We start from the raw sequence: 19761 nt of genomic DNA on the forward strand, positions 1-19761 counted from the left end.
ATCGCAACTTGCCATATTTTGTTGAATTAAAGTATAAAAACTTACTAAGCTTTGAAGAAAAAAGTGGTTATCGTCAAAGAACTATCGAGGGTCAAAGGAGACCTTGCTTTCTTCGTGTTTTTATTGAAAATACTTAAACGCTTAACTTACACGTATACCAACAGTACAGCAGCAGGTAATTAAGTTAAATAGACTTAGCCCCCTATCGTTTAAAGCGGCCTGGGTCGGGCCTACGTTTTCCGCTTCGAACCGAGCTGCCACGACAACGTTCAGCAAACGTTTTCATAAACAGCCACGTCACGATCGATTTGCAGTCAATCATCTCTTATTAAATCGATTCGCTTCAACCTGCACAACGAGCATATTAATTTCCGTAATCGATAGCTTTTTAACACGTTGACTGACACGATGGGAATATGACCCACAAGATATATCATAAGAAATATTAAAAATATATACAATTCATTCTTCGATTAACTACTTTAAATTATTGCTATTCAAGATTTGCATTGATTTTTAATATTCATGACAATCAACGTGTTCTTTTACATTTCTGATTATTGCACAATCCTTTAAAGACATCGTTGAAGATACTTCTTCAGATTCATTTTTCATCTTCAAAGGATTAATACTTGGACGACGTTTATCTTCCTAGGATTAACACTTGGACCATGTTTAAATTTCCAGGTTCAGAAGTTTTTAAATTTCCAAGCTTCTATTTAATCGTGTCTGGCGTGGGTCACTGACGCCATTAATACAGGGTGCATGACCTACTCCAGGCAAGAATTATAGTAATGCTTAGTGACCCGTCGTCCAAGTGCTAACATTGCGATAACAAAACACCGAGTATCAATGAAACATTTGGTACATCTCCAAGAAACTCACCCCTCACATCCCCCTCCCATTCCAAACTCATACAAATATTTAGCATACTCTTGTAGTAAAAACTTCACTCTAATCTGTTCATATTCATCCCTGACACTAGAGAATCAAAAGCTTCCGTTGAATAAATAATCACTCGGTTACGAAGATGGCGAACAACGAGGCCCGTTCAGTCAGCGTCCATGCTAGCCGCGTTTTCGAAATGAACGAGGAATAGACGTAGATGATCTTCATCTTAAACGAACTTCTCGACTGGGCCTGGTCATCACGCACCGGCCTCTGTAACAGATTTCCGTCATGTGGGAGACCTTGGTGGTCGTGGAGGTCCGCAGGATCTTTCCGAGGATGGACTCCGTTGCGTTACTGGGCGATGTGGTTGTCCTTGCTGGCGTAGGATCCGTTGTCGAAGATTCCGATGATGAACTGACGCTCTGGGGAGTCGTGGCGAGTTTCTCCAAGGTCGTTACATTCTCCAGATCCGCGTTCGTCGAAGACTCCGTGGTCATTTCCTTACTGTCTGTCTCGTCGCTCTTTGTCTGCGCTTCCTCGTCAACGGAGATCCGAGTGGTTTTATCCTCTACGTCCATCGTCGTTGTTCTCTCCTGGAACTCATCATCGAGCGGAATCTGAAGGGTCGTGGATTCCTCAGTGTTCGCGGTCGTCGTTTCCTCCTCGGCGCTCTTCATAGTGTCGAAAATCGCTTGTACGTAATCGGAGAGCGTCTTCACGCTGCTGTCTCCTTCCTTGGTCACCAGTCCAGGAATAGGGCTGGGAGGTTTGCTGTTACTTTTTGGCTCGTAGCTCCAACCGGATGCTTGGGGATGATCGTAAGAGGAAGGATATCTCACCTCGCTCCATTTCGCTCGGTGGTTCTTTGGATAATCGTCGCCATCCTTTGACTCCTCCGAAGAAACATCTTTCTCCTCGTTCTCGAAGTTATTCTTGGAACGAGTTCCAGAGAAACTTATGTCTTCGCCCTTCAACTCGTTCGATTCGTCGCTAAGTTTGTCGACATCGTTTTCTTTAATCGCGTCTGCGATTGACCCGAGGTTCAAGGTCACCCTAACACTCTTCTCTCTCCAGTTATCTTTCTTTGTCTTCTTCGTCTCGTTGGTCTCACTCAACCTAGAGACGAAGTCCTCGTAGGAGGACTCCGTGGTTTCTTCGGGTACTTCCGTCGTTGGTAGCGTAGTAACTTGATCCTCCGTTGTAGTCTCTTCATCGTCCGGGATACTCATGGGAGTTGTCACTGCAGGCGCCATGGTCCACGCTTCTTCCGGTACTTCGGTGGTCGTAGGCTTCGGTTCGTTGCTCTTCAATATCTCGAAGTCTTGGACATCGAACTTGTCCGGCGAATTCGACGAAGTTGGAAGCTTGGACTCACGGATGGGATTGTACTTGTATTGATCTCTGAACAAGCCGTTGAAAGCGGAATTGAAGTGCTGGGACTCGGCTGTGACGAAGTCGTCTACGGCTGGTCTCACCCGAACGCGAACTCTCCTTCTTCGTGTACCCTGAAATGAACATAAGTTTGTACAAGTTTGCCTTAACTTTAAAAACAATGAGAAATAAGCTTCGTCATAATGCTCTTTCATTGTACAGCTGTAAGATGCTACAAACTTTCATTAATTAAAATCTTCAGAACTTTCAGAAGCAACGTTAATGACTGCTGTTCCAGCACTAAAGTAGCCTTTAGTAGTAACGATCTTCAATAACGGTGGTCTTGAAGAACAAACCGTAGCACAAAAAGAATATGAAATGACCTTTTGTACTATCACCTTCATTTACAAAGACATACTGCAGCGTTAAACTTTTATATCATCTTCATTTTAAGATAACAGCAGTCACATTGTAAGATTACATAAAATAACTTGTACATTTAAAACTGAAGGACGTTTGTTAATTGTCTGAATCAGAGCTAGGTGTGGGAGCGTTATATTCTACAGGGTCTACCTTTTTAATAACACCGGTCTCTCCGCTCTTCTTCAGGCTCTTCTCGAAATCAATATCGCCCCGCTTCTCCGTGGAACTTTCCACCTTATCTATCAACCAGGGCTCCTGCGGTTCCCTATTCGTTTCCGCTTCGCTTCCATTAATATCTCGCATTATCGGAGCATCGGTTGTGGTATCGTTAACATTCATTCTCTCCGTGTGATCCTGCGTGTTCGTTTTCCTGCCAAATATCGTGGTACCCATTAGCATCGACTCCTCGTCCTGCGCTTCCTCGCTAGTCTTATCCTCCGAAGAAACCAGCAGCGTGACAGACGATGGCTCTGGTGCGGCGGTGATTATATCGGGAACGTCCTTCGATGACTCGTGCAACCACTCGCGATCCTTTTTCGCTTCGCCAGCTACACGGTTCACTGCGAAACTCGGCTGGAACGAGGTCCTGGTCAATTTCGTGGACCACTGACTCTCCGAACCATAAATGTCTGCCGTCGTCGAACGAGAATCTTCGGAGATCGCCTTCGCTCCAGTTTCTTGACTGTATTTTCGCGGGACGTCGCTGGCCAGCTGCGTTTGGTCGTACTCGTCGCGGTGCTGGGACGGGTAGTTGCCGAAATTCAGGATGAACTCGGCGGGATACTGAAATTATGAGAAGAGTAAATAAGAATGAAGAGATTTAAGGGTTTAAAAGTATTTCTGTGTCTATTCTCTAGATGCACTGATGTAGGAATGTAGACTACTGATTTGAAGATATAGGGAACTAGAGATCTATAGACTTCAGATCTGTGAATTAGAAAATCTAAGAACTAGGAAAGTAATTAGAGAGCCTACATATCTAAGGATCTAGAAATCTGAGAGTTTGAAAATTCCTAATACCATTAATTGTCTATTTACCTATACCGATTATTGACAAATAATGTCAAGCATTGCCATCGCAATTACCAAACAACCCCCTCCAAGAATCCCAGCAATCTTCAAATATTAATTCTCCAATACAGAGGAATCTGATAATATCGATTACCGTTTTACAACACAGACCCTTCACATACTCACATTCTCACTGGACGTCTCATAAAATTGTTGATTATCCTGATTGCGCGACGAAGAATACTGAGCACCATCATAATTATCATCGTACAAATTTGCTTGTTGTGGCTGTTCGGTAGTCGTCGACTGAGGACGAATTCGAGGATAATTTTCATCCAACGGCAGCTCGTTGTGCGCTTCTCGTACCGATTCCGTGGTGCTCGTGCTAACGCGCTTTCTACCTGGTCGTCGAACTCTGCTTCTTACTCTGCCTTGCTTAGGCTCATCGGTTCGGGACTTTGGTTTCACGGTGTATATACTGTCATCCGGCAGCACCGTGGCAACAGGTATTCTTTCTGTGGTGGTGATGGCTTCAGTGGTGGTCGCAGGTGGCAGAGTCGTGGCTTTTATAGGCAAGCGACGATTAGGTGCTTGCTGATATTTCTGACGGGTTTTTAACAGCTGGGTCTGCGGGGGACTCGATTCCACTGCGGTCTCGTCGTTGGGTAACAGTGATTGCTGCGGCACCTGCAGAAGATGCTGAAAAGGAAGATAAAATGTTTATAACAGTGTCAAATTATTATATTATATTATACAGCAAATAATGTAGCAAATGTATACAGCATACATCATGATCTTTTCATGAAATCATCATGGTAATCAATCAAGCATTGCGATTGTAATGTAGCGAAGCGACTTACCTCTGAAAGCTGAGGCCGGAACGTAACAGGTGCCGGGAATCTGTTATCCACCGGATGTACCGGTCGGAAGTTCGGCGGTCTGATAAATCCGTAATCAACATCCTCTTCCGGTGGACGTTCAGTGGTGGTGGTGGTAGTGGTGGTCGTAGTCGGCTGCGGGGTCGTGGTGGCGACCTGCTTCTGTTGAGCCACGTGGATTTTGATGTACTCGTTGCCGTCGGTCTGAACCTGCGACCCGTGATTCTGGTTTCGTGATCTGGTTCTGCTTCGCTGTCTGGGAGACGTTCGCGTTGATTCTTGGTTCACTACGTTGAAACGGACGTATTCGTCCTGGGAGCCTCTGTTTCGGGTCTGAACCGAGGGCTCGTGGTGCACGCGGGAGCCCACGCGTCCTCGGACGCGTTGTCGGATTATCACCGGGGTCGTACTCGTCGTGGTTGTCTCTGTCGTGATCTGCAAAAATTCAAATCTTGTTTATTCATTTCAATTAGAAGTACACGCGTGTGACACTTGGAGTATTGTGTTAATGGCTCAGGTTTATAGTCAAGAATAGTTAGAGAGTTTGGAGAGACAGCAAACAAGAACTTACATCAGAGATGGGAGTCTCCGTGGAGGAAACAGAGAGCTCGTAATCCTCCTGTTTGTTCTCCGGCAGCAGGACAAATACTGGATCGTTGGGGTCAGCAGCGCCAGGTTGAATCTTCTCGGTCTCGAGACGATGTAAATTCTGTCCGGTCAAACCAAACTCCGGCTGCGTCTGTGGTACGTTCACCTCGTAAACCGAGGAATAACGTTGCTCTTCCTGTGCGCTGAGTCGTGGATTCGCAGTGGTGGCCAACTCGAAGTCAGTGTTCTCTGCTTTGCCGTCTAGCTGATAGTCCTTCGGTCTCTGAAGGATACCCTGCTCGTAGGTGTCCCTGTTTTGCGTCTGATAATTGAATCCATTTACCGGGGCGTTCTCGAGACCACCTTGCTCTAATCCGCTCTGATCGTATCCTCCGCGATAGCGCGAATCCTGGGGAAGATTTTGGGGATAGTTCTGACTCCTCGAGTAATCCTCGGAAATTAATGGCGATCCGTGACTTGCTGGTAAAGAGGGGTAGTTCTCGGTAGTGCTGATGGTGCTGGGTGGATAATTCTCCGGGGGATTCGGAGACGCGTCCAACTGACGAAGGCTGGAGTCTGGACCCGTCGGTTGTAGGAAGGCGCTCGATGGCGTCGGAGAAACCGCGTCATTCGGAACGTTTTCGTATGGTTGTTGGATGTTCTGACTCTGGAAGACCTGCAAGAAAGAACATAATAAGACACTGAACGATTCAGTGCAGTAACACAGAGTGTAAAGGACTTTACTTCAGCCTGTTGACTCGCTTTATCTCGACTCCTATGTTTCTGCGTCCTACTGCTTGGCCTTCTTTGCTCCGCATTGTATCTAGCTGTAGTTTCGGGGATTCTGGATTTAGTAGCTTCGTATGCAGATTCGCGATAGTCCTCTGTCGTGGTAGTGAATCTAGACCTGGACCTATTGTACGGCCTCCGACTTCTGTCTGCATTCGTCCTCGTGGAGGGCGTCTGAGTTGTCGTCCTTGGTCTCGTGGAAACAACTCTGTTCCTGAAAACAGTGACGATAGTAACCAAATTACATAAATCAATATTTCACAATGTCTGTGAAGCGCACCTCTGTCTACTGCGTGGCCTGTAAGTAGTCGTCGGAGTACGTTGAGTGGTCGTGGTGGTGGTAGTCGTGGAAGTCGTCGTACTGGTAGTTTGAAGCTTGGCCTCGTTCTTGTCTAACAGAGAATTGACCAAACCAGGTAGATGAGGAGAAATCGCGGGCAGCTCCGCGGGCAAGCTATACTGTGTAGGTCCAACAGGACTCCTAACATCATTGATATCACCGGAAGCGATTTCACCGTCGAAGCTGTGACTTAAACCAGTGGTAGATTGAGTGTTGTACTGATTAAATTGTCCTGCCGTGTTATATCTCTGAGCCTCCCTTTGCTGAGCAAGTTCCTGATTAATGAGAGCCAACTGAGCGGCTACATCCTGAGCCTTGGTCGCAGGGTCCTCGGTAATAATCGACTCATCCTTAATTCTTTGCGTGGTGGAGTAGGAAACCTCTTCTCGTTGACTCACCGAGGTCTCCACTCTGGTATTCTGCAAAGGATTCTCGGTGGTTCTTAAATTATCGTCAAAGTATTTATGTTTCCTCGTCGTAGGCCTCTGATCGTCGTAATAGGAGGTGGTGATCACGGAGGCTGGCTTGCTGTCGCCGTAGTACTGCCTAAATCTGAACCTAGATCCCGAGTACCCGGTTGGAGGAGCCGAAGAGTACGTTTGTTCATACTTAGGCGTACTCGCCTGATCCTGGGAGTAGCCGATGGTGGTCTGTGGCTCGTACAGAGGAGTGGAGGAATCAGAGCCGCTATTCAGGCCATCCAGATAAGAGTTAGGTTCTATCAACGGGGTTGGACTCGGATTAGGGTTATCGCTGTCTTTAGGATCGGTGTTGTCTAAAGTATTTACGACGACGGAGCCGATATGAGGCGCTGGGAAGGGGATCTTGGAGTATCCTGGCGGAGGATCGAAGCTAAGCGGCGCCACGAAGAAAGGCAATTTGTCTACCTTCCTCTCAACTCGGTTGTGATCGATGGAGGACAGATACGGAAGATCAAACTTGGCGTATCCCGAAGGTGGGTCAAGATTCGTTGGACCTACGAAAACTTGTGGAGTGTCTGGACCGACGGTGTCCAGAACAGCGATGGTTTTTGCGTCTTTTAAGAGCTTCAACACGTCCGATACTTTCACGTTAGCTGTCTTCGAGCTGGAGCTACCCATGTACACCGATAAAGGTGGCTGGTTAGGGGAGGGGGTGGTGGTAGTGGTGGTTTCCCGATAGTTCTGTTGATCATGATGGTGTGGTCTTTGACGAGGCCTTCCTCTGATCTTGCTTTTAGCCGGTTTTGACGTTTCGGTTAGGTGTTGGCGATGTAGCTGTTGCTGTTGATCCTTGATCAGAGGGAGAGCTTGCGCAACACCATCCTGATTTTCCAGTCTCGTACGACTAAGTCTCGCCTCGTCCTCTCGTTGTTTCTCCAGAATCTGCTGCTGTTTTAGAGCCCTCTGAAGCTCCTGCTCTTTCTGTCTCTCCAAGGCGGCTAATCGCTCAGCCTCTCTTTGTCTGGCCGCCTCTTCAGCCTCTCTTTGTCTGGCTGCCTCCTCAGCCTCTCTTCGTCTAGCCGCCTCTTCAGCTCTTCTTTTCTCCTCCTTCGCTCGAATCTCGGCTAATCTCCTTTGTTCTAACTCCTCTAATCGCTGCTTCTCTCTGGCCTCGCGGATCCTTTCCAGTTCTCTCTGCTTCTCTATTTCTTCCAGCTCCTTTCTCTTCTTCTCCGCTTCACGCAGTCTCTGCTGCTCTTGTTCTCTTTGCAGAGCTTCCTGCTGAAGACGAGCCTTCCTCTCCAGCTCTCGCTGCTCCTCATTCAACCTCGCAATCTCCTTCATTCTTTCCTCTTTCAGGAACCGCTCTTTCTCTTCGCGTTCCATTTGTAGTTGCTGCAACAATTGGCGGGTGTAGGCGTCCTGATCAGGCACGATGGCGCTGGTATCGACACCTTGATTGTCGCGGTTTTGATGGTGTTGCTGGTGCTGCTGGCGATGCGGGAACTGCTTTCTTCCTCGCCCCCTTTTAGGCTGACCTCGTTGCGCCAGCGTCTCTGCCGGCACATAAACCAACTGTACCTGAAGAAAAAATCTGTGTTAGATCAGCTGACAACTTTGACTGAATACAAATTCTACCTCCGCTGTTTTATGTCTTTGACAAACCTCTGATCTTTTAACAAACAATCTGAAGACAGTAAACGTTTCATCTGAATACAGTAAACTCTTCATTAAGGTTACTAATATTAATCACCTCTTCCTCCTCATCCTGAGCTGGCGGTAAACTTTCAGTTAGGTGTTTCGCTCCCTGCCTCTGGCTCTCATCTATCTGCCCAATGTTCCCAAGGTTCTGACCTTGTGGCAACAGTTGACCTTTGAATTCTTGGCCGGACAAGCTCGCAAATTCTTGAGGAAGGTCCTGCTTCGGCAGTGCCGGAGGTCGAGGTCGCTGCTGGTAGAAGTTCTGCGCCGGAAACACCGGTGGCAACGCTTCCGATGCTGGGAGGGGTGGCACCAAATCCTCAGACGCGGCGTCGGGCAACGTTGGCGAGTTTGTTAATCCACTGTGATGCAGTTGCTTATCCTCTTCTGTGCTGCTGAATCCGCTGGGCAGGAATGTCTGGGACTGAAAAGAAATGTCTTGGTTAGCTTAAGATGTACATTTAAGAACCTTACACAAGCTTATTTAATTGTGTACATGCAAGAAGAAATATTCTAAAATATATTCTAAAACAATTACTTCATCAATGAGCTACTTTCTTATTTCATACAATTAATTTCTAACTATCTTCCAAAATAAAACTAGTTGTGTAAAATAGTAAATAATGCATGATTTGATTGGCAAATTGGTCAACTCCATATAAGAAGAACAGAAACGCAATTCGAATTCCACTGCTACAAACAGTAAGATAGATCTTTGATGGTACAAATAAAGTTAGAAGAGTTAACCAGTCTTGCGCCACCATATCAAGAATCTCGACCTGAAGAAGTTGCTGTTGGGCCTTCAACTGTTGCTGCAACAGCAGTAGCTTCTGTATGCTCTCTTGCGTCTTCTGCAGCTGCAGAAGTTGTTCTTGGTACTGTTGTTGAAGAGGAGGTGGCAAGGACAATTGTGGAAGTTGCGGCACTTGTGCAGAGCCGCTTGCCAGTAGTGCAGGTGGGCTACTTTGCTCGATCTGGGTCTGAGTGGCCCTGGGGTTCGCCAATGGAATCCATTCACTGTTCGACACCTGTCTTGACCATCGTTCGGCTTCGATCCTGACGAAATTAATCGACAGGAGCAAGCAGATCGGTGCTGCCAATAGACACCTCTGCACGATCTGAAAAAAGAATATAAAAAATTGTAAATAATTGTATGATTTTATATAAACAATAATATATAAACAATATTATATAAACAATATTATAAAAACAGCATTATAAAAACAATATTATATAAACAATATTATAAAAACAATATTATATAAACAAAATTATATAAACAATATTATAAAAACAATATTATATAAACAATATTATATGAACAATTCTATATGAGCAACAGTATATAAACAATTCCATATAAACAGTTCTATATAAATAAATCTATATAAACAATTCTATATAAACAATACTATATAAATAATATTATATAAACAATTCTATACAAACAGATCCATATAAACAATTATATATAAACAATACTATATAAACTACTCTATATAAACAATACTACATAAACAATTCTATATAAACAATTGTATATGAACAATAGTATATAAGCAATAGCATATAAACAATAGTATATAAGCAATAATAAAAAAACAATGTTATATAAGCAATAGTAGATAAACAATAGTATATAAACGATATTATATAAGTAATAGTAGATAAACAATTGTATATAAACACTAATATACAAACAGTAGTATAGAACAATATAATAGTACATAAAAAAACAATGAATAATAAAAATGTCTTACAATAAAGATTGTAAAGAACCCTTCTACTATAAATCAGTCTACTATTGCATTACATATATGCATCTTTATATGTAGCTGTGCTGCTACAATAATGTACAAACATTTGCAAAGAACGTTTTGCAATTGACAGTACAAAATTCGCTTAATCTTCCTAGTCATATAATAGGAATGCGTCCCGATCGTAATTATTTGACTATGATGAAGTTGATGGAGGAAACGAGGATTTTCTGCTCGAAAGGAAAGCTAGCGAAGAAGAATTCCAACCGCAATTCTTTATCGCGAGTACACAAAAAATTCAAGTGTTCGTGACAGTCAGTTACCCACGATTCAATTGCTATGGCTCCTAATGAAACCGGTGGTTTCATGGACCGATGAAACCATTACGCAGAGTACATTAATCATAAAAAGATCCTGAAAAACAACTATAACATAAACCTCGATTCTCATGACTTTTAATTCTGAGGAGAAACTTTTTTATCTTTGAATGACTGGCGAAATAATTTTAAACGGTTTTACATATTTAGTGTAACGCTTGAGTTAGTACAGTTTTAAGAATTAATGGAATTTAAATACACTTTCGATTCTGATAATAATTGAGATTGGTAAATTTTTGAACTGCGGAGGCAATGTATAGATATCAGCGCTTAAAGAACAAATATTTTCGAAGTTTCTAGTAATTACAGATTACATGGAGCGTGTAACTTATTCGCATTAAAGTTAAGGAGTGAATGTAGTCGTCCTTCTAACTGCGAAAACGCAGAAAGTGCGGCCAGATTATACGTCATACACATTCACGATTGTATGACCTAACCTAACCGTTCTCCGTGGCTATATTAAACGTGTCCAGTTCAAATAAACATCTAAATACCACTTCCTTAATAGCGACTTTAAAATGTAACGCCTGAAACAAGCTTTTCCTTAAATAAGTATTTTTCGAGGTTTCGAGGTCGCTTTTATAATTTCTTCTTGTCAGAATCTTGCTCGCGATGCAAGGTAAAGACATAATTGCCCTCAATCTTTCAATTATAGTAAATTCTGGTAAGTATTCTAGTGATACACTCAAGATTTCTTTAATCTTTCATCTCTGAATCTTTCATCTTGATGAGTCATCATCAAGAAATCTTTCATCTCGAGATTGCTAATTTTTATTCTTTAATTAAGTGTTACTAATTATTCGCGTCAAAATTCTGCGATGAATATTTGAAAGGAATTTATGCGAAAGGATTATCATTATCGATATTGCGTGTGCTTGAGTGTAAGAGCCACGAGATATTTGGAGTGCAACCGTGGCTAACGAACTGTGAACGACTTGAAACGATGATTTCTAATAAATACCAGTACCTTCTGCAGATTCTTTCACGAGATCTGATACGAATCTTTTTTTTAGACTATAGACTCAGTTTCCTTTGAGAAATTTTGAAAGTTGCTAATTTCTAAGTTTGAAATTTTCAAAATATAATTTGTTGGATTATTAAATTTGAAGATACCATTGTAAATGTCTGTGGTTTCAAATTTTGAGATCTTTAAATAATTATATTAATGGATCTTTAGATCTTTATGTATCTGTATCTTCAAATTTGTACATATTTACATTCTTGAATTTTACATTCTTTACATTCTTTACCTACATCCTATATATTTAGTTTATATAACATTTACCTATATATTTAGATCTACAAATCTGTATATACTTAAATCTCTATATTTTTAAATTCATAGAGTAACAAATGTTTACATGTTTAGATCTCTACATCTTCAAATTACTGCATCCTCAAATTTCCAGATCTTCAAATCTCTATATCCTCAAGAATCCAGAGCTCCAAATCTCTACATCCCCCAGTCTCTACATCCCCAATAATTCAGAGCTCCAAATCTGTACATCCCTAAATCTCTATATCCCCAAATCTCTACATCCTCAAATCTCTTCATCTCCAATAATCCAAAGCTCTGAATCTCTCATCCCTAAATCTCTATATCTCCAAATCTCTACATTTCCAAATCTCTATGTCTCCAAATCTCTACAGCCCTATATCTCTACATCCACAAATCTCTACATCCCCAAAATTCTACATCCCTAAATCTACACATCCCTAAATCTCTACATCCCCAAATCTCTACATCCCTAAATCTCTACATCCCCAAATCTCTACATCCCCAAATCTCTATATCCCCAAATCTCTATATCCCCAAATCTCTACATCCCCAAATTTCTACATCCCCAAATCTCTACATCCCCAAATCTCCACATCCCCAAATCTCCACACCCCTAAATCTCTATATCCCCAACTCCCCAACTCCCCAATACAAAGAAAAGACTACTAACAATATTACACAACTTTTCCCTCAACTTCCCATAACAAAGAAAGCATTCAACCATACTTCCTCCTTCAACACAAAAATACACACACATTACTGTCCATTTAAATTTCCATTCCCTAACGAATCATCTAATTCGATATAACGATACCGTACTACTGACATCGTTCCAATTATACAGACAGTAGCAATGTACACAATTTTCATAGCGGAAGATCGCGTGCACGACACGGACCATGGTTTTTCTGCTTTCTTCGTTATTCTCCCCATAAGAATCAGCCCATCGGCTGTGAAATCACCGGAGATCTGACAATCGCTGTACACCTGCGAATCGCGTATACACACATACAAGAATACTGGATTTACGGTGGTTGCATCACGATGTTGCGCGATACATGATCCATCACGATTTCTTGATCAAAATTTCGAACGATGCAGTCGGAATTGCGTAATTAAGTCTAGGTGAACTTAAGACATTTGGACTTCGTCGTACTTCGTTCTTAATGATCGCAGATTACGTAGGATTTGTAGTGTTAACTCGTAAATATCATGGTTAGCTTCGATCCTGTTTAAGCAATACTCTAAACTAGATCGTAATGATTAGAAGATTCAATGAATATAATAAGAATCATCTTAATAAGTATATACAAATGCAAATGACAGAGTAGTATGTAAAAATCAGTATCAGATTGTAGATATTGTGTTTCTAAATCATGACAGTTAAGGGTTAACTGTCGCAATGAAAATGGACGTAAGTGGTACAGCATATCATATGCTTAAGAGCTTTCAATTTAACACCTCAGATTATTAGTGTAATATTAACCCTTAAGTACCATTAATAGCTTCAGATTTGATCTAGTTAAAGATAAGCCTATACTTCCTTTACTTTAAGCTACATATGTTACTCTGAGAACTTTGATATGAGAATAATACATTAGAAGCTAATATGAAATACATCTATACTAGATATAAAGATACTGTACATCTTTGGACCATGGTGGTTAAGAGTTGACATTATATAAATCATACAATTTTTCATATTAATGATATATCAATCAAGTAACTTTCAGCTATCGTTAAGTCATGGTGGTTAAAAGTTGACATTATATAAATCATATTATAATTCTTCATATTAATGATATAGTAATTATGTTGTTTTCAACTATTTTTGAACCATGATGGTGAAGAGTTGACATTATATAAACCATACAATTTTTCATATTAATGATATATCAATCAAGTAATTTTCAGCTATCGTTAAGTCATGGTGGTTAAGAGTTGATATTATATAAATCATACATATAATTCTTCATATTGATGATATACTAAATAAGTCATTTTCAACTATTTTTGAACCATGATGATTAAGAGTTAACATTACATAAATCATACAGTTCCTCATATGAATAATACACCAATCAAGTAATTTTCAACCTGTACCTTGAATTAATGCATTAGCAATCTATTAAAATGAAGAAACAAAGAAACGTTTCGCAATTCTTCTAAGAATTATCTACCACAAAGTAGTTTAACGTTTCTCTAAGCAACAGAGCATCTAACGCAATTACCAGTTAATTTAAACAAGACAATATCTGGATGCTTTCAAAACGCGTTCGACCAGTCGCAGAAGAACGTCAATCCTCGAAGATGTCAGGTATCAATTTCTAACAAGTTTCCAATGAACTTCACGATCTACATAGCTCGTAACGCCCATTACTTCTTCTCTTTCTCTCGCGAAGAACAGGTGCTACGCTTTCGAAGACCCTCTGACGAGAAATCGATCCTTCGCCTCTCTAAAAACTCCTCTCCCTTTCACTATCGAAGAAAGCCGTTAACGATTCTTCTTGAGACGCGACGTTTGGGCGTTCCCATGAACTGCATCGATGCAATCTCCTGCAACTTGGATTTCCATCGCTGGTACTGTTCTATCATTTCACATCATTTAACCTATTTCTTCATATTGTTAGATGATGATTGTTTTGTGGTGATTGTTACTGGTCCTTATTTTGTAGGATAATTGTAGATTTTCCTAGATTAGAGTAGGTCTCCTTAGGTCTCCTTTGATTATTTTAAGATGAAGGGAAAGGCTCTAAGGAGCTAGTCTGGATGTTCCTGCAAACAGTTTAGTGAGTTAGAAAGCTGACAGTTAGGGGGTTTGGATATTTGGGGATTTGGAGATTTGAGGGCTTAGGAATTTAGGGATTTAGGGATTGGGAATTTAGGAATATAGGTATTTGGACATATGGGACTTTGAGATTTAAGAATTATGGAATGTAGACATTGGTGCATTTGTGGACTTGGTGGATTGAGAATTTGGAAATTTAGAAATTAGGGAATTTGAGAATTTGGGAGTTTAGGGATTGGTGGTTTAGGTTTTTGGAAATTTAGAAATCTGGGTTATGGAGATTTGGGGGTTTGAAAATTTAGGAATGCAGACATTAGCCCATTTGTGGACTTGAAAGTTTGAGAACTTGGAAATTTAGAAATTACAGAATGTAAGCACTGTTTGAAGTTAAGAATTTGGGAATCAGAGCCTTTGTAAATTAAACAACAGTAAAATTCTGAAACTTCTAAACTTCCAAGCTTCCAAACTCCCAAACTTCCAAACTTCTAACCTAACAAATTCACAAATTTACACGCCTTAAAATTAGCATACTTCATCCTACAAACTTGACTACAAAAGAACGTAAACTCCCTCTCAAACAACTTTAAAGCCGCCACAAGTCTACCTAAATATACATTCTTTATCAAATTGCTAAACTTTCCCCGAGGATCATGCATTTTGTTCGCGGATTTTCACGGACTCGTTAAACGGCCGTTCTGGGAGCATCGCGGTCAATTTTCTCGTTAACGCGGCCGATTATCAATTGGTCCGCGAGCGGATGGCGAATGCAAGCGGAAACCAGGTCGAAACACCTTTCTCTCCTTGGAGGAAGATGTGAAGACTTTTGTGAAGGCGCTGTCGAACGAATAGTTCTTCTTAGGAACTTTAGACAAACTTATTGTACTTCAAATCTACTTAAATACATATGTCTCTATCATACATGAATTACTTTTTTTGTATTCAGTGTTCAAAATAAATATTTTAGTAGAAGTCATACGTTATTAGCAAGTGGTAAGATTAATATATAAATATTTAGTGAAATATATTTACATAAGTATGCATTGACATAAGTATGAATACATATACATTTACATAAGTATGAATTGAGAGTATGTTTGGTTATTAATGATTAATAAAAGTCAATGTATATTAACATTCATATTTATGATTATCATGTATCAGAGATATACTTGTACTTGTTGTGTTATGATTGTTGTTATTGTACATGTATTGTGTAGTAGCTAGACAAGTTTATAATGTTTTGAGACACTGTACTACTATTCATGATTGTTGTTATTGTACATGTAGTGTATAGTAGGTAGTCAAGTTTATAGTGTTTTGAGACACTGTATCTCTGTTCATGATTATTGTTATTGTACATGTATTGTATAGTAGCTAATTAAGTTTATGATGTTTTGAGACATTGTATTTAAGTATTGACTTAAATAGAGATCAAAGACTATGAACATATAAGCGTTTATCTGACATAACCATATGTTTACCATGAGAATGATACATGTTTTACATGAGCATTTGTAGCACATTCATATGTCTAACACATTCAAGATTTCTACATTAAAAGATACTTTTCAGAAAACATTTCATAAAACAATAAGTAAAGAAGATTATATTCTAAGAAGCAATAACTATTTTGCAACCTCATTCTTATAAAGTGACAGGTAAAACTCGAACAATAAACTTCCATTTCACCGTAACGATTCTTCCAGGTTCCTTCAATTGTGCATGACACCATTATCAATGTTCTATAAGCAGCGATTACATAACTTTACGTAATAATCATTCGATAGAAACAATCAAGTACCACAAAAAACAATAGACTTTCTATAATCACAACTGAAAGAAGCATGACACAACAATTGTCTCAAAGTGAAGCTCCTCGACTGTCCTCAGCTTCTCTTCAGCTCGCCAAGAGGAATTATTCGTGAAGAAAAATATGTATAGCTCGACGTTTCACAAAAAGCTAGCTATGCATTCGAATACAGCCGAAAGCCATATCACTGTTTACATCTGAATGGAGCGAGCTTGAAGAGGAGAAGAGTGCTTCGCTAACGATGCGAGCGAATCGTCGAGGACCTTGAGACAAAGTAGCCGTGAAGAAAAGAGTCGCACAGGGATACTGTGTAAAGAAGAACAAGAACAGTTACACGGACAGAGAAGCAGTTTACTTATTTTTGTTAGGGTGTGCTTCACTTTTGATATTTGTATGTTTAGCGGAAATTATAGGCGAGGAAATTGGCGGGTGTTGGGTGTAGAACGGTGTCGAATTCTAACACAGTGAAATTTAGGGGTGTCGAATTCGGAAGCGCAACTTCGGAACATGACATATTCTCAAACATTCTTATACATCGAAACCTAATCTAACCTAACCTTATTTAAGACGTCGAAATTTGGGGGATATTGTATTCTAATGCACAGAAATTTTAACGCATTGATATTCGGGTGATGTCGAATTCTAACGCGTGGCAATTTGGACGACGTCGAATTCTAACGCATAGAAATTTGGATAATGTCGAATTCCAACGCGTGGAAATTCAGGAGACGTCGAATTCTAACGCGTGGAAATTCAGACGACATCGAATTCTAACGCGTGGAAATTTGGACGACGTCGAATTCTAACGCGTGGAAATTCGGATGACGTAAAATTCTAACGCATGGAAATTTGGACGACGTCGAATTCTAACGCGTGGAAATTCAGAAGACATCGAATTCTAACGCGTGGGAATTCAGGAAACGTCGAATTCCAACGCGTGGAAATTCGGACGACGTCGAATTCTAACGCGTGGAAATTTGGACGACGTCGAATTCCAACGCGTGGAAATTCAGGAGACGTCGAATTCTAACGCGTGGAAATTCGGACGACGTCGAATTCTAACGCGTGGAAATTTGGACGACGTTGAATTCTAACGTGTGGAAATTTGGATGACGTCGAATTCTAACGCGTGGGAATTCAGGAGACGTGGAATTCTAACGCGTGGAAATTCGGATGACGTCGAATTCTAACGCGTGGGAATTCAGGAGACGTCGAATTCTAACGCGTGGAAATTCGGACGACGTCGAATTCTAACGCATGGAAATTCGGACAACGTCGAACTCTAACGCGTAAAAATTCGAGAGACATAGAATTCCATCGCGTGAAGAATTAGATAACATCGAATTCTACTGCGCCAAATTCCACCGCGTCAAGCTCAAATACATTGACTCCCAAGCGCAAAGTACGTAACATTAAAAAAGCAGTTCCATTTCGTAGAAGAAATATAAGTCGGTATGTAAGGTTCAGAGTTCACAGTTGGAACGAATCAAAGCTTTCTCTGGCTGTGTAACAGGTTCTTGCACCGGCACATGTATCCTACTTTTATCGTGTTTCACGGTTCATCGAAGTATTCTGGTGTTAACCAGAAGCAGAAAGTAGCACTTGTCCTGCTGAACTTTTTAAAGCTAACGTTTGCACATAAAAGTCGCCACATTCTCAATTCATATACTTCAGTACTTCTGTAATTTTTTCTTTTAACGACTCTTTGATTATCAAGTAATTTTAGCTATAAAACTAGTAGCTAATCAAACGAGTTTCATTGTACATTTCAGTGAATAAAGGGATAATTTGTGGATTGATAATGGGTCAATTAATAGACTCCGCTCTAATTACCTCTAACCGAAGACAAATACGGACTTAATTAAGAAGCAAATATGGACCGAGAATGTGGTATAATTACAGAGCTTACTTATCGTAAAGCTAATTCGATATTATCATACGATATTGATATTAGCTTCATTATGATAATTAATCTCAAGAGGTTCATATTTTTGAAAGAATTTCTGTGATTATGTTCGAGAATGAATCGGTGGGAAAGTTTGCAGAGAATCTCATTTTGTGAGAATTGGATTCATTCGTAGATCCTAATGAGTTTTCGAAACAATTCTATCGCTTCCAATTGTAGGTTATGTAATACACGGAAGTTTAATTTACAAATTCAGTTTCATATTCTCCGATTTTCAAGTTTACTAATACTCTGCATTTATATTTGTATTCATAAACATTTTTAAGTTTTAAATTTTAATATTAAATACTAATATATTAAATATTAAAATTCAAAGATTTACTAATACCTTTTATGTAAAATTATATAGTAGAAATATTGAAATCCAAAGATTTACTAATATCTTTTATATAAAACTACATAGTATAAATATTAAAATCCAAAGATTTACTAATATCTTCTATGTAAAACTATATAGTATGTAGTCTTATACGTTTGTGCAACGTGACTCAAGATAGACTCAGAAACAAGGTTAAATAAAATCGTTAAAGGGACAAAAAGTCGCATCGATCAAACGCAAAAACAGATTCGAAAGTAAACTATCGCTCGGAAAACAATGTATCATTCCCATCGCACGGTCCAATCGGTTATGTCATAATACGCTCATCCATTATACGCCAGCAATTACGCAACCTTATAGCTTCCAATATCAGAGATACACGCTTTACAGTTCCGAATTATTGTGTTCTTGTACGAATCGAAGCGAAACGAACGATTGAAACTTCCTTTCTCACGTCCTGTTCCTAAATGAACCCAATTTCTTCTCTTCGGAAGTACCGTCCGTTCCACTTAGCATGTTCAGTGACAGAACTTTCTTCTCCTCGAGTACATACTTTCGCCTTCAAACTTTTTGGTCAACAGCTGGACCACTTCTGATCTTACGTTCTCAATTTGCTTCACGCATGTCTTTCATGATTTCTGTAGGATGAAAGAGTTTCTGAGTATTTATACTGGATGTTTATGGTAACTGGATTAACCCTTAAGTACCATGATTGGATATTTATTGAGGTTAAGTCTCTCTGCTTGAAATTATTGTGTACAATAATCAGAAAGCTATTTGCTTATGTTTAATACATGGATTGTGTATATTGTATCTCTAAATCATGGTGGTTAAGAGTTAGGATATAGTGTCTGAAGTAATTTTATGTATTAACATACTCATACATAAAATTGTAAAATTAATTCTCTTAGAGATTATGTTCTGTTTAGAATTTATGTGTGATCAGATATTGTGATACCTAAATAACATTAATCTATTGTTATTGATATTGATATTTAAACAGTTTCAGGTACTTTACTTATTTTATCAGTGTATATGATACATTATCTAA

The 19761-nt window shown here is 40.0% G+C and overlaps 1 protein-coding gene across 3 annotated transcripts in view; it reads right to left on the reverse strand.

Annotated features, from left to right (window-relative positions):
- Window positions 1-103: 103 nt before the first annotated feature.
- LOC100879070 (uncharacterized) overlaps window positions 104-19761 on the reverse strand; it is a 35910-nt gene continuing 16252 nt past the window's right edge. For all 3 annotated transcript variants that reach the window (XM_076529378.1, XM_076529377.1, XM_076529376.1), the window contains 9 exons: window positions 9194-9532; window positions 8467-8838; window positions 6232-8294; window positions 5907-6165; window positions 5146-5838; window positions 4557-5009; window positions 3883-4395; window positions 2836-3468; window positions 104-2396 (listed from right to left, as the gene is read on the reverse strand). In XM_076529378.1, coding sequence (XP_076385493.1) covers window positions 1113-2396; window positions 2836-3468; window positions 3883-4395; window positions 4557-5009; window positions 5146-5838; window positions 5907-6165; window positions 6232-8294; window positions 8467-8838; window positions 9194-9532 — 6609 coding nt within the window. In that variant the 3' untranslated portion in view covers window positions 104-1112. The remainder of the gene's footprint in view (window positions 2397-2835; window positions 3469-3882; window positions 4396-4556; window positions 5010-5145; window positions 5839-5906; window positions 6166-6231; window positions 8295-8466; window positions 8839-9193; window positions 9533-19761) is intronic.

The sequence above is a fragment of the Megachile rotundata genome, chromosome 3 (assembly GCF_050947335.1).
Source record: "Megachile rotundata isolate GNS110a chromosome 3, iyMegRotu1, whole genome shotgun sequence".
NCBI lineage: Eukaryota > Metazoa > Arthropoda > Insecta > Hymenoptera > Megachilidae > Megachile > Megachile rotundata.